General features: G+C 40.9%; 1 protein-coding gene across 1 annotated transcript; it reads left to right on the top strand.

Moving 5' to 3' along the window:
* Window positions 1-2,531: 2,531 nt before the first annotated feature.
* LOC146713123 (V-set domain-containing T-cell activation inhibitor 1-like) lies at window positions 2,532-10,902 on the top strand. Its single transcript, XM_085452422.1, has 3 exons — window positions 2,532-2,654; window positions 9,259-9,600; window positions 9,758-10,902. Exons 1-3 carry the CDS (start codon window positions 2,585-2,587, stop codon window positions 9,883-9,885), a joined length of 540 nt encoding a protein of 179 aa, XP_085308548.1. The 5' UTR covers window positions 2,532-2,584; the 3' UTR covers window positions 9,886-10,902.
* The last annotated feature ends 5,261 nt before the right edge of the window (window positions 10,903-16,163 follow it).

Here is a 16,163-nt window from a genome sequence, read left to right as displayed (position 1 = left end):
GAACTCCACGTCTTTCGTGCAGTGACGGAGGATTCTGATTCAAATGCAGGCTGGTGAACTCGGACTCCTTTTCTTCGCTTGAGCTGCAGATGATTAAGGTGAAATTAAGGTGATTAAATTGCGAACCCTTTATTGAATTTTAATTAACCAAACTTCTGGACTTCCTGGGGTCTGTCTAACTGAATTTAACGACCTTCTGACATCCATTAATACATTGGAGAAGATGTAATGCTGGGAGATTCATATTGATGATGCATCCTGTAACATAGCTACTGAATTCTTCACTATCATGGAGTCTTTTAACTTTTAGCAGCCTTTTTATTCGCAATTTTCGGAGCTAGGACGTTTGTGGAAGGCTTCCAAGCTTGAGGTTCACAGGTTACATCTTAAAGAATCTATTTTCTTACTAAATGACATGTGGAAAAATGTCAGAACAGAGTATTTTTCACACCTTATAGCTTCATAAAAGAAAAATCCTAAACTGTTGTTTAGCACAATTAAGAGTGTTTCTCCCTCTGTTCCTCATGCACCAGTTCACTCAATGTCTGATTGTAACGAGTTTTTGAATTATTTCACAAATAAGCTCACTGCCAGCAGGTCAAATATCTCTCCATCATCTTCTCAGTATCAAGCTTACAATTTGCTTACCTCTGATACTTGGTCCGCCTTTACTCCTATTACATTACAGGACATCTTGATGTCCTTCCTGCCCCATTTTTCATTAGTGTGTTTGACTATTGGTCCCTGTATTTTGGAAATGATAAATATTTCTCTTCTTACTGGCTCAGTTCCCAGTTTCTTTAAACAAGCTGTGTTTGAGCCAATATTAAAGAAACCTAATCTGGATCCATCCTTTTCAAACAGTTACAGGCCAATTTCCAAATTGCTTTTTATATCAAAGATCTTGGAAAGAAACAGTAGCAGAACAACTGAACTATTTCCTGGAGAAAATGATGTCATGGATGTTTTCCAGTCTGGATTTCACAATTGGCACTCTACTAAAAGGGCTTTACTTAAAGTATCTAGTGACATTTTGATGGCAGCACACTCCAGAGAGTACACAGTTCTAGTTCTGTTGGATCTCACCACTGCTTTTGATACTGGAGATCACGGTATCATAATAAACAAGCTTAAGGATATTTCGGGATTACGGGTGTTGTTTGAAAATGGTTCATGTCCTATTTACCTAAAGGACATTATCTGTTCGTATAAATCAAGTCATCAATTGTTCTGCCATGTGGGGCAGATCCTCGGGGATCTGTCCTGGGTCCAATTCTCTTTGTACTCTATATATTCCCCCTAGGCCAAATTATTAGGCGCAACAATAATATCTCCTATCATCTCCATGCTGATGGCATTCAGATATACTGTTTTTTCAGTCTCTAATTTTTATAAACTGTCCGGTTTAAGTAATTGCCTGAAAGAAATCAAGCATTTTTTAAACAACAACTTCCTCCAGCTAAACTCTGATTAAAGAGAAACTTTAATTGTTGCTCCTGACCATATGATTCCAGAAGATAGGCATATCAGCTTAGAGCCTTCTGTTAAATTGAGCCTTAGAAACCTCAGTGTCATATTTGACAGCTCGATGAAATCAGCATGTTGTAGTAAAAACGTCGTCATCATCATCATCATCAAAGTTTTAGTAAAGGCCATGTTCTATCCGGTTGTTCAGTCTGACGTCACTAGCCGTGTCTGGGTCTAAACTCCGCTGCAGGTCCATATATCAGTTGAAAAACTGTCTAAAGTCTTTCATCTTTAATAAAATGATCAGCGTTCTGCTCTACCAGGTGTAACAATTGAGTTTAACATCCAGGCATCCATGAAAACGGAATTTATGACATTTAACGGAGTTAGAAGTTAGCAGGGAGTTAGCTCGCTAGCTTCTATCTAAATACAATATAGCATGTCCTGACTGCGGGGTTTTGGAAACAAATTAAAACGTACAGCTCTGCTATCACTTCCAGCATAAATGAAGACAGAAAACTAAACAGCAGTGACGTTTGTAGGGTTACTGAAGTTGGGCTAGCTGGTATATAATGATGTGCTACGTGACCGCTAGCGACACAGCTATGTTAGCATAATATAAACAAGCTAACTTTTTTTCCACTCGATAAAAGTTAATGTGAGTGTTCTCGGTGGTCAGGAACAAATGTAATCGCATGGCAGGATGCTGTAAAAGGACCAAACTTCAGCCAGGAGAACAACTGAGATAATCCATCCACAATACGAGGTTAGTCATTCATATACTGCTGCATGGGCTGGGCTGTAGTTACATCGTAAGGTTTTAAAAACTGAGCTTAAATAAATGATTAGCGGTAATAAAAGCCGAGGGAGGTCAACAGTGATCACTGACTGTTTTAGGAGCTTTTTGAGATCAAATAGAAGAAAATACATAACATTAAACATGTTAACAACACAAAAGCCATATTAAACGCAGACTACTTTAGACCCGGAAGTAGGATTCGTCGCGTCATCACTGAACAACCGGATAGGGGGGAGTTTTCTCAGTTCTTGGTTACACACATGCGCGTCCGCAAGACAGCTCAGGTTTTCCGGGCATGGAGTACACGGATATACGGAAATGGCTGCTCCAACATCTACGCCCTTCTTCTGGTTTGGTGCTTTCTGTGTCGTCGTGTTTGTGTCTGCAGGTGAGAAACAAAAACAACATTCCTCTTTCACATAGGGAGGTATGAGCCAGAGTTATTTAACAATACATTATTTAAATACTATCCATACCGATCATGTTTGAAACACTAGCGCTAATCTCTCTGATCGAAACTATTCTCGGTACGCCTGGAAACGCAGAACTGCAGACGGACTAATGCTGACGCCGTTTCTGTGCATAACAAAGCCAAACTTTCTCTTATAAAGTGAAAATATAATAAGTGTTTTTTTATGTTAATGAGCTCGTCTTTGTCTCTTCTACACCGTCGTAATGACAGACCAGAATGTGAACTATCTGCAGCCGTGATCAAAGTCGAGCTGGCTGCATTCTCTGAATACTGAAAACAAAAGCTTCGTTACTTTACTTTACATGACTTTATTATCTTCTTCTCTGAACCACCGTTTATGAAAGGAGATGAGTTAATATAAATCTTCATAGTTAACGTGACCATCAGACCAACTGATCAAGATAACAGTCAGGCAGATGATGTAGTTTAGGTTTGCTATAGTTTTGTTTTCATTTATAATGTTCATTCTTATATTGCCAGCCTTTAGGATTTGTATTGAATGTTGTCTGTTCTGACCTACACAAAACAACACAGCGAGTACACACTGGGCTGAAGTCAGATATGCATTTTGCAGTCCTTGACTTCATGAAGTTTTATATCAAAGTCAACAACTAATGCCATAAAACATGTGAATAGTGAATAACTGATGGCTGAACCCTTGACCTCTGACTCAGCAGCTAACTGTTTACACCAGGGGTGCCCAATCCCGGTCCTCGAGAGCTACCGTCCTGCAGCTTTTAGATGCATCCTTGTTCCCACACACCTGAATCAAATGAATGGCTTGTTATCAGGCCTTTGCCAAACATGATGGCATGCTGAAGAGATCAAACCATTTGATTCAGCTGTGTTGGAGTAGGGATGCATCTAAAAGCTGCAGGATAGTAGCTCTCGAGGACCGGGATTGGGCACCCCTGGTTTACACACTCAAACCTTTTATCACAGGAGTTAAAATGTTATCACCAGGACACAGAGGGGAGATTTTTGTAATACTCTTACACATTAAATTCACCATGCAACGGTTGCATTGTATATTAAAAAAAATCCTCTGTAATACTCAAAGTAACCCAAATTACGTTTGCTTTTGGGGTTATTGTTGTTTTTTTTAATTCCCTGACTGGATTAATGTCACTACAGACAGTGTGATTAAACCTCTTTTCTGTATTTAAATTTCAGCATTAAGTTAAGGTTTTTTGCTGCTGTACTGCAAACAGTTTTGACCAAGGGATAATGTCAAGGTTTTGCTGGGACAGTACTCATCAACAACATGGAGTGTGACTTTGACTTTCGCCTCTGTCAGTGCGCCCCAGGGTGGCTGTGGCTACAATGTAGCTGCCATCACCAGTGTGTGAATGGGTGGGTGATTTGATGTGTAAAGCGCTTTGGGGTCCTTAGGGACTATTAAAGTGCTATATAAATACAGGCCCTTGAATTACATTTACCATTTTAATTCAAGCTTTCCTTTAAAAATTCATGCATTAAAAGATCTAACAAATATATACAAACAGGCTGTGTCGTATAATAGAAGAAATCAACTTTAACAATTTAACAAATGAAAGAAGAGGTCTTTGTTGAAACAGGGGTTTTAGTTTTCAATAGAAACTAAACGTAAAACACTTCCTTTTTATTATTATTATTAGTTACTATTAAGTTACTAAATAAATCTACTAAATATCCATTACATATATCCATTAAGCATGACGAGACTCAGCTGTAACCACTGTGTATAAGGACAGGCCCAGCCCTCTGTTTACTTAAACGGGCTGTAACTATGAAAATACTTATTGTATGAAGGTAAATTCATGATTGAAAAATTTTGAAAAGTACTGCACCGTGTTAGAGGCTGATAAAGTAGCTCACTGTTTAATTACTAAACTGTCACAGGAAGCTGCCACACAGCTCAAAGAAATACCTTGGGCTTGTCTCATTGTTGTGTGCACTATGGAACATAAACACAAGGCAGCATTACTGAAACAAAAACAGTGTCATAGTTTTCCATGAGGGCACATCACAGTAAATACTATACAAGTACAAGCTCATGTTGACTGGTGCTCAAAAAGGCTGCTAACCTTAAATTAAGAGTAAAGTGTAAATGTATTAAAACTTTTCTTTGACTGCATAATTTCTCGATCTTGATGATCAGAAGAGTGTTTGAGGCTTTCAGAAATCCATCAGAGCAACATTTATCGTTTAAAACAATGAAGACATGATAAAAGACATGCTTTGGAAGAAAGCCAGAGATTAACAATCATTAAATCCAGGTGCAATGATTATATGCTATTTTATCTTATTTTTTCCTATGGTAGGGCTATTTTAACTTTGTTTGTATTATGTGTTTTATTTATTTATTTTTCCTGTTTTCTTTTACGCTATTGTTTTTAACTTATTTTCTGTACAGCACTTTCGTCCTCTGCTGGGTATTTTAAAGTGCTTTATAAATAAAACTGGATTGGATTAAATACTCTAGGAACAACAAGTAAGCCTGATGTGCGAGAGTGAAGTGCTCTGATGGGGTAATACAGTACTATAAGGTAGGATTGGGCGATATGTAAAAGTTTTCCAACCGACAATTGTAAGTCCAATTAAAGCTGCAAGCAACGTTATGAGGACCCTCGCACCCCATTGCGTCAAGCCACGGCCAACACCTACACTAGGGCTGGGCCATATCATACCGTTTACGGTAATACCGGTATAATGTCGGGCAATGATAAGACAATGAAATATCGCGATAGAATATGAGTAAAACGCGCATGCGCAGTGCCTTTGTTTTCATAAGCACATGGCTGAAAAAGCATGGCGGAGAATGAGAAGGGCGAAAGCGGATGTTGAATGAAACGGATGAACCAGAATTGGTTTGTAAAAATGCTAAAACTTCAGTGGTGTGGAACTTGTTTAGCTTTCGTCCGTCAGATACACAACAAAGTACTATTTTTCGCAGCGCATGCTAGCGGGCCGTCGTTATTACCGTGTTTTTTTTTGGAAAATACGGCACACTTAAAATCAATCCTTTGATTTTTCTGAAAATCGACAGTGCCCCTTATAATCCCGTGTGCCTTATGTATGAATTCTGGTTGTGTTTACTGACCTCGAAACGATTTCATGTACACGGCGCTCAAAAATCTGTCAAATGTTTTAGTATGACTTTGCTAAGCTACAAAGCCGCACCGCTTGATGGATTGTTGGAGCATTACAGCTATCGTAGGTAGGAGCCTCGCGGAGCGATACGTACTGTGCTTCAACATAATATTACTGTATTGTGTGTAGAATAGAATACTTTTATTTGTCAATTTCTTCAAATGTACTTGCCATACAAAGGAATTGAAATTACGTTTCACACTGTCCCATGCGTAGACATTGACAACAATAAGGTGCAGATGCACAACAAAAAAAAAAAAACAAAAAAAAAAACAAAAAAAAAAACAAAAAAAAAAAAAAAAACAGCCCTAACAATAAAGTAATAAATAGTAATATAAACAGTGCCAAAAGAAATACCAAAAATATATATATAGCTGCAGGTGTGTGCAATTGCAATGCAAGTCAGGAATGTTTTCAGTTCCCGGTTCAGAGAGTGTTTCCTTGCTGGAGAGTGTGCGTGGGTGAGGGGGAGTAGAGTCCAATCTGTCTTCCTATACTTCTGCCAATCTGGTGATTCTGCTGGCTGGGAGTCGGGAGGGAAGAGAGTTCAGCAGTCTCACAGCCTGGTGGATGAAGCTGTTGGTGAGCCTGGTAGTGCGGGAGTGGAGACTTCTGTATCTCTTTCCAGAGGGCAGGAGGCTGAACAGACAGTGCGCGGGGTGGGTTGCATCGTTGACAATTGTGATGGCTTTGCGGGTGAGGCGAGTGGTGTAAATGTCTTGCAGGGAGGGGAGTGGTACACCAACTATCCTCTCAGCTGTTCTCACAATGCGTTGTAGAGCTTTCCTGTTATAGTCAGTGCAGCTACCGCCCCACACAGTGATGCAGCTGGAGAGGATACTTTCAATAGTGCCTCTGTAGAATGTAGTCGGGATGGGTGGTGGAGCACTTGCCCGCTTGAGTTTGCGCAGGAAGTAGAGGCGCTGTTGTGCTTTCTTGGCCAGTGATGCTGTGCTGGTGGTCCAAGAGAGGTCCTCACTGATGTGCACCCCCAGGAACTTGGTGCTGCTCACCCTCTCCACCGCAGCGCCGTCGATGGTCAATGGGGGGTGACAGGTGTGGCCTCTCTGGAAGTTGACAATAATCTCCTTGGTCTTACTGACATTTAGCAGGAGGTTGTTGTCTCTGCACCACGTGGTCAGGAGCTCAACCTCTTTCCTGTAGTGGGTCTCATCGCCCTTGGTGATGAGCCCCACCAGCGTTGTGTCGTCCGCAAACTTCACAAGGTGGTTGGAGCTGTAGGTTGGTGTGCAGTCATGTGTCAACAGGGTGAAGAGCAGAGGACTGAGCACACAGCCTTGTGGAGCCCCCGTGCTCAGGGTGATGCTGTTTGAGACCTTGTTGCCCACACGCACCGCTTGAGGCCTCTGGCTGAGGAAATCCAGCAGCCAGTTGCAGAGGCCCAGTCTGTCCAGTTTACAGATGAGTTGTTGTGGTATTATGGTGTTGAATGCTGAGCTAAAGTCTATGAACAGCATTCTCACATATGAGTCTTTCTTGTCCAGATGAGTTAGGGCTGGGTGGAGGGCAGAGCAGATTGCATCCTCTGTGGATCGTTTCGCTCTGTATGCGAACTGGTGTGGGTCCAGGGTGGGAGGTAGGGTGGATTTGATGTGTGACATGACTAGTCGTTCAAAGCGCTGTGTATAACCTCTTTCTAAGTTTTGTGGATATTATACATGGTTATGCTGAGGATATGTCGGCCAATTTCCACTGGAAATGCCTTTTGGTTAAACTGTCAGCAAGGAATTTGCATTTGCACTGCAAATTTTTGTATAACTTTAATGTACATAAAAAAACAGCTCCTTATTTAAGTAAAAATACATTGATGGGTATTTTTTCCAGTAATAAAGTTGTGGAGTTGTAAAGTATTTTGTCTAGTGTTAATTATATCATCAGTTATATCGTTATCGCAAATTTTCAACTGTATATCGAGATAAATATTTTTGGTCATATCGCCCTGCTCTAACCTACACCCAGCATGTCAGATCTGATGTCACATTGATGGAATTCATGCGTAGAACCACCAGCTAAAATTTAATCTCATTCAATGATGATTAAAGTCGTCCCACTAGGTGGCGCTCTAACCATTACTGACAAATGGCATATCAAACATTTCCGAGCTCTCGACTAATGCCTGCGTCGTTTGGGAGAGATTGGACATTGTGTTTATGAGTGACAGCAGATGACTACTTTTTGGCGAGTGATCCACGTGCTGCCATGACCATCCCTTTTTCTTGAATGTAAAAAGCTTTGCAATTTAACATCACAAAGGTCTTTAGATTCCCTACACTGGAGATTGTCTCGATCTGATGAAATCCCTTGGAGGAGTTCGTTGAAGTACAGGGCCTGAAAAGAGGGGAAAATGTTGCCAAAATTACACATTAATTTTAAAATTGCTGACTTCCTGTTGGGTTTGGAATATTGCTCTAAGAGACTTTTTTGTACATTGTGATAACTTACATAAGCTTACCAGGTTTCAGACTCGTAGATGAAACACAGAGCAGTGGCTGATGTTTTGAAATTTTGTAGGGGGCGCTGTGGAGCCGTTTTGCAGTATTCCATGAAAATCGTTACATAAGAAAACAACCTTCATTACATTGGAGGTGTGGCCCAAATTCCAAGGGTTTTTATACTTTTCAAGCCCCTCAAAAGCCACTTCATCTTTCATGGTGAACCGCCTTGCCACCAGGGTGCACTGTTCAGTTTAAACTCACAATTTTGTCACTGAAGCATCACGAGGGACTGATATTAATATTTACCGCTTTTGAGGTGGACATGATGAACCTGTGAAAATCAGTATTTCAAAGTGAAAGACGTGACATTTCCTGTTGCCACTAGGTGACGCGCTGAGTATTCCTGACAATGAGCATATCAAACTGTTCAGGGTAGGGGTGTCATCACGCCTGTAAAGTCTGGTACTGATCAGACTGGATTTCTTTGAGTTACAATAATTTGTTTCTTCATGGCGAGACATCAATGTTCGCCTAAGGATGTAACCAAAGCGGTGTGGTGCTTGTGCAGATGTTTAGTGCGAGCACAGTACTCAAACACGACAAACTTGCATGAGCATGTATGTGTCCACTATTCGCTATGTATGCTAGGCTATCACCAGCTTTTGCAGCTCCATCAACAAGCATTTGAGCGCACTCTGAGGAGGGTGCATTTGCTCGCAGATGAAAGAGGGTGCTGTTAAAACAGCGCTCTTATTTTTATTTTCCTGTTTACTGCTTGTATTAGCGTCATCATTATTAGCAAAGTTACTCATGGGCAACTGTGTGTGTGTGTGTGTCTGTGTGTGTAAATAAAACAGTCTCTTTTTGTGCATGTGTATTTATTAAGTGTAGTTGTACTTCCACATCTCTGTGTATGTCGTTTCCTCTTTCAGACCACAAAACCATCACAGCCAAGTCTGGACAGAATGTCATTCTGACCTGTCAAACTCCAAACAACAACATCTTAGTTGTAGAGTGGAGTAGAGCTGACCTGGGAGATGAATATGTCTTTGTGTTTCGGGATGGGCAGTTTGATCCAGCCAACCAGCATCCATCTTTTAAGAACCGGGTGGATCTGCAGGACAGACAGATGAAGGATGGAGACGTGTCTTTGATTCTGAAGGATGTGACAACTTCTGATGCTGGAACATACGAGTGTCGTGTCATCCAGATAGGAGCAACCCGCAGTAACACAGGGCACATCAGCATCATCAGCCTGAAAGTTGTTCCTCCAGGTGAGTGAGTAGAGGTGAAGCTGCTTCCTGGTTGTTGATGTTTGTTTCTAAAGATGTTGTTGATGAGACTTTGTAGAAAGCAGCTGGTCTGAGTGATGTGATCAGAGTGCAGTAGATAATGTCTGACAGCAGTTTGACAGCTGTTTCTCACCTGCAGGTCAGCCAGGAGGAGAAGAAGATGGATCTTTTGGACTGATCGTTGGTCTGACAGTTTCTGCTGTGCTTCTTGTTGCTGCTGTTGCCGTTTTTGTGATCTACAGAAAACGTAAAAACAATGTCTTATGATTTTTATGAGACTCCAGATTAGACTAAAATGACTGGATGCATTAGCCATAAAAAAGTATGTTTTAAAAAAAAAACAAACATGCAACCTAATCACTAGTTACAAAAAATCCCATGTATCTTCACTGAATTATCCAGCATTCAGAGGTGGTTAACAATGGATTTTTAACATGTCATTAACATGTCAACAGTCTAAGACATCTATTTTTAAACAGTCTAGATGGTTTTTTTGTTTTTTGTTTAAGCCATTTCAATTGTGATTATATTTATGTTTATTTATTTTCCTATAAGTGCAAAATCAGACTGTCAAACAATTTTGCACTCTAATCCACTACTGTCTCCAGTTTATTAGCAAAATATATTTTTAAAAGTTCAAATGTTTCAGTAAAATTTAAAGCACAGACAATAATTAATCTGTTTTTATTGTGTCTATATTTGGTAAGGAATTTCTTCATTCTTTGTTTTAGTGGCTGAAAGATCTTTAGTGTATGCTCACTTTCAGTATTTTGTTCTTAATTTCATGGCAAAAAGACAATTTCTGTGACATAGGTTTGGCGTCCTCCTTGTTACAGTTTTAGAATCAGTGATAGCTTTAGCTGTTTATAAGATCAAACTTGTTATGTGAGGTTAACTCACCTAGAGATCAGCTGTTACAGACTAATTACACTGAAGGAACCACCTGACAAGACGAACACTGTGTGTGATTGTGGATGAATTACTGTGAATTACAGACAATCACTAATCCAACTGTTAGTGTTCAGGATTGATTGTTCATCTATAACAGAATGGGGAAAAAAAAAAAATGTTCTGATAGTTAAATAAAACCAAAGGATGAAATTATTTCACTGCACATCAGCTGTTTTCTCCCTCTGATCAGATTTAACTTCCTTCAATGAAGGGGACTCTTCAGTCTGTTACTTCACTTTACACATTTCATAAGCTGCTGGAATATTGTTGCTTTATTTCATTTCACTTTAATGTGAGTTTATTTGTTGATGGTTAATAAAGTCTTACATGCACTAATAACCAGTGTTTTCTTGATGGAGTCTTTGTTTCCTTTATTTTTGATCAATGCTCTTTCTTTTTGTGGGGGGTGTGGTCGGCGGTGCCACTGCAGGGGAAGCAAACCTACCTGCAGGGCATCCGCAATCATGCCACACCAGGTTAAAGTGTGCCAGGACCTGGGCCCTGTTTCAGGAAGCCGGTTTAGTGCAAACTCTGAGTAAGTATACCCTGAGTTAACGAAAACTCTGGGTTTTCGGTTTCACAAAGCGAGTTCAGCTGAAGCCTGAGTGAGTCACTATGACGACACACGCCGTGAAGCTAACCTGCCCCCTAGCAGGTTTACTACAACTAACCCTGACTGTCTCCGCCCCTTTGTCGGAAACCTGACAGTAGGAAGTGTCGGACATGGCGTGCCCCGTCCTTGAAGAGCCAGTAGATCGTGAAGCCCAAATCCTCCGCAGAGCTCTCCGCCGGGAGAGAGCGATTAGAGCGCGTTCGGACATTTTATCATTTCCTGATGATTTCCTGTGTGAATGTTACCGTTTTTCAGCACAATCTATAATTTTTTTGAATAACATCCTCAGGCCTAATATTGCTCATGTGACACATCGCGGACATTCTCTCAGTTCTGTACATATTATTTGTATTGCACTTCGGTTTTTTGCAAACGGGAGCTTTCTGTATAATATTGGTGACGCTGAGCACGTTTCCAAGGCTACCGTCTGTCGGGCAGTCAGGAATGTTACAGTTGCACTGAAACGTCTCCTGCACTCGTTTGTGGTGTTCCCCGGTCATAGACCCACAAGATTTATCAAAGAGGGATTCCACAAAATTGCAGGTATCAGGATGAACAGAACTTAATGTATGATGTGGTGATACTTGGACTACTACTTAAATTGCACATTTATTTTCAGGGTTCCCAGGCGTGATTGGCTGTATAGATGGCACTCACATTCCAATCATTGCTCCTTCAGTAAATGAAGGAGACTATGTGAACAGGAAGTCTTTCCACAGCATTAATGTGCAGGTACATAGTTCCCTGTAGCATTTCAAACTAACAAATTATTTCATTATAGTAATGGATGCTAATTTGTGTTCTCTGCACTGTGAAGATCATATGTGATGCTGCCAACATTATCACAAATGTGGAAGCCAAGTGGCCAGGCTCTGTCCATGACTCACGAATTTTTTGTGAATGTACACTGAGCACAAAATCTGGACATGGTGAGTTGAGAATACTTTAAAATATATAAAGACCAATTGCTACAGGGACATTTGAACTGAAGTGTATCCTTCTGTCTTAGGAGAGTTCACTGGCTACTTGCTTGGTGATAGGGGGTATCCATGTTTACCCTATTTGCTTACCCCTTACTCTGACCCTGAACCGGGCCCACAGCAGCGATATAATCTGGCTCATTGCAGGACAAGAGCCAGAGTTGAAATGACTATCGGAATGCTTAAGGCCCGGTTCCAGTGCCTGCAAAGACTCAGGGTCACCCCAGAAAGGGCATGTGACATTATTGTGGCATGTGTGATTCTTCACAACATTGCCACAATTAGAGGAGAACACTGTCCTTCTGAACCAAACATCAGCAGTGATCCAAACCATGAACATCCTGACCCTCCCACGGACATACAAGATGGAAGCGCAGTCAGAGACACCATATGTCACAATCATTTCCTTTGACCCATCACCTCAACATGTTGAAAGAAGAATAAACGGATTTTTTGTTCAACTGGCTTTATTGGTTGCCTGTATTTCTTGTACACAAAGTATTAATAAGTATATTATTATGTTGTTCAAACACTGAAATAATTCGTCCATCTCTGACCACTTCACCCACCCTTAACTGATGTTCCAGCAGTAAAATCTCAATCTTGGTCTTTTGGATTTGCTGCTTGAAGTATTCCATTTCCAAGTCACATTTTTTTATTTTCAAATAGGTCTTGTACAGCTGCTTTACAGGTAGCTATTGAAACACAGAAAATAGCATTGCCATTCATAGTACATGCCTACTTAGGTTGGTTGTAAATCAGTGCTGAACATCTTACTGAGGAAAGGTTTGTTGGAGAAGTGGCTGGACCCTCTTCCTCTGCATTTCCATCATCACTCTGTTAGAGACATAGAAAGTCTATGGTTTTATTATAGTACCACATTTTATTCAATTGTTATATTTTCCATTGTGCGATGTAAACCTCATAAAGTGTCTCTGTTGCTTCCTCCTCTGTAACAGCTGTCAATGTTTCTTCATTATTTTCCTGTAGTAAAGAAATTAACAACATTGCTGTTCTACTGTAACCTCATATAATCTGTGGAGTATTAAGAGTACTCACAACTGCATGTTGGTCTGGCTCAACAGGAGGCTGCACCAGATGCAGTACACCACCACCATCAACTGATAGAATATGAGGTTTATACAGGTCACTCATAACTTACAAGGGACCAAATGGCAATTAACAAACATACCAATCACCTTACACTTCATTGTCATTATGCTCTCTCAAACAGCCAAGACTGAGGGAAGGCAAAATCAGTAGGAAAATAACTTCACTACAAAATAATCCATTATGGTAAAGAGTTTATCAAATGAATGAGCAGCACTGCAAAGGTGACTGTGAAGAAAGGATGTATGCACATCATGTATTATTTTGAATTTACCCCTTATGTAGGCACTTGTGTCTTGCGGGGTTATTGACTCAGAGGATGTCCCCGCAGAGATGCCTTCGGCCACAGGGCGCCCACTGTTTTGGCTGAGGGCCAACTGCTCAGCCTCTGTGAGTGGTGGTGGTGGAGGACCCCCACCTGTTTTTCAGGCCTCTGCTTTTTTTCTGTTGGCTATAACGGGTCACATTTGAGCATACAGAGTAAGCAAATATGTACTTGTAATGTGCTCAGATAATTTCAATAAGTGCTTACAGAGGGGAAATTAATGTAGCCTCTAACTGCAATTGATTTACATCGGACAAACAGACCAAGCACTATGGCTCATAATACAATTACACCTTACCTGTTTGGACTATATTTTTATATTTCATTTTTACTTGCTGCCAGGAACGTTTGGGGCCTGTTGGGTTGCACCTGCGCTCACATCACGTCACAAAATCAAATGTATAAAATAACAAATAAAATAAAATATAATAAAATAACGTGTTAAATGGGTGGAAATCCCTAGATCAATGTTTATATTAACACTCACGCATTGACTCTGTCGGCTATGTTTTGCCATGCATGCTCCCTTTCTTTTGCAGCTGAGGCTGTGTTACTTTTTTTCCGCAGAATTTGCATGTTATCGGCATATGCTGCCATCAGAATTTCGGCCTCAAGCGCTGTAAAATACATTGACCGCGCCTTCTTTCCCTCCGTCTCCATGGTGACTCGCTTAATCTGTGCTCCACTAATCAGGGCTTTATGTATCCTCGTGCGCGCGCTTAACTTGGGGTTAAAGCAACTCCGCGTTGACTGAACTAATTGTTATCAGCCTTTCTGAAACCGAATATTCCGAGTTGGACAGTTCGGGGTTACTCAACCCTGAGTATCGTTTTTCACTCTGAGTTTTCTAAACCGGCTTCCTAAAATAGGGCCCAGAGCTGCAGCCGACTGAGCGTGTTTGTAGCAGGAACCACCAAAAATATTTATAAAGATGCTGGAGAGCATAAAAATGTTGTCGGGTCTGTCTACACTTTTATTCAGATGTTTTCTAACATGTTGAATCGGTGAATGTGTTGATTCATTTTTCTGAACCTTAATCAGGTCAAACTAAAAAATCTCCACTACTGGGACCAAGTCAAAAAGCACATAATAGGGTTCATTCTGAGGTCTGACCTTCATGTGTGCCTATTCAGACTAGGACATCCTCAGGGCCCTGTTTCAGGAAGCCGGTTTAGTGCAAACTCTGAGTAAGTATACCCTGAGTTAACGAAAACTCTGTGTTTTCGGTTTCACAAAGTGAGTTTAGATTAATTCTGAGTGAGTTACTATGACGACACACTCCGTGAAGCTAACCTGCCCCCTAGCAGGTTTACTTCAACTAACCCTGACTTTCTCCGCCTCTTTGTCGGAAACCTGACTGTAGGAAGTGTCGGACATGGCGTGCCCCTTCCTTGAAGAGCCAGTAGATCGTGAAGCCCAAATTCTCCGCAGAGCTCTCCGCCGGGAGAGAGTGATTAGAGCGCGTTTGGACATTTTATCATTTCCTGATGATTTTCTGTGTGAACGTTACCGTTTTTCAGCACAATCTATAATTTATTTGAATAACATCCTCAGGCCTAATATTGCTTATGTGACACATCGCGGACATTCTCTCAGTTCTGTACATATTATTTGTATTGCACTTCGGTTTTTTGCAAACGGGAGCTTTCTGTATAATATTGATGACGCTGAGCACGTTTCCAAGGCTACTGTCTGTCGGGCAGTCAGGAATGTTACAGCTGCACTGAAACGTCTCCTGTACTCGTCTGTGGTGTTCCCCGGTCATAGACCCACAAGATTTATCAAAGAGGGATTCCACAAAATTGCAGGTATCAGGATGACCAAAACTTAATTCATGATGTGGTGATACTTGAACTACTACTTAAATTTTACATTTATTCTCACGGTTCCCAGGCGTGATTGGCTGTATAGATGGCACTCACATTCCAATCATTGCTCCTTCAGTAAATGAAGGAGACTATGTGAACAGGAACTCTTTCCACAGCATTAATGTACAGGTACATAGTTCCCTGTAGCATTTCAAACTAACAAATTATTTCATTATAGTAATGGATGCTAATTTGTGTTCTCTGCACTGTGAAGATCATATGTGATGCTGCCAACATTATCCGTCTCCATGGTGACTCGCTTAATCTGTGCTCCACTAATCAGGGCTTTATGTATCCTCGTGCTCGCGCTTAACTTGGGGTTAAAGCAACTCCGCGTTGATTGAACTAATTGTTATCAGCCTTTCTGAAACCGACTATTCCGAGTTGGACAGTTCGGGGTTACTCAACCCCGTGTATCATTTTTAACTCTGAGTTTTCTAAACCGGCTTCCTGAAATAGGGCCCTGGTCTCAGACAAAAAGTCGCCAGGTGTCAGGTCTCAAAAGTCAGGTCTCAGAACACAAGTTATGAGACAGAGAGAAGCCTTCTTCAGGTGGCGCTGTTGTCAGCGTCAGTATTTACAATGATAATAATAATAATGGATTGCATTTAAATAGCACTTTTCAAGGCACCCAAAGCGCTTTACAATTCCACCATTCATTCATTCTCACATTCACACACTGGTGAAGGCAGCTACAG

Source organism: Copadichromis virginalis, linkage group LG3, assembly GCF_057382275.1.
Source record: "Copadichromis virginalis isolate Kocher_CV1m ecotype Utaka linkage group LG3, C_Virginalis_male_GT1.1, whole genome shotgun sequence".
NCBI lineage: Eukaryota > Metazoa > Chordata > Actinopteri > Cichliformes > Cichlidae > Copadichromis > Copadichromis virginalis.
This window is presented reverse-complemented; position numbering and strand designations above follow the sequence as displayed.

What these genes read in the sequence shown, in the direction of transcription:
- LOC146713123 (XM_085452422.1), top strand. Translation starts at nt 2,585, where the DNA reads ATGGCTGCTCCAACATCTACGCCCTTCTTCTGGTTTGGTGCTTTCTGT. An exon ending in CGTCGTGTTTGTGTCTGCAG is followed by an intron (nt 2,655 to 9,258) that starts GTGAGAAACAAA and finishes TTCCTCTTTCAG; the next exon opens with ACCACAAAACCATCACAGCC. An exon ending in CCTGAAAGTTGTTCCTCCAG is followed by an intron (nt 9,601 to 9,757) that starts GTGAGTGAGTAG and finishes TCTCACCTGCAG; the next exon opens with GTCAGCCAGGAGGAGAAGAA.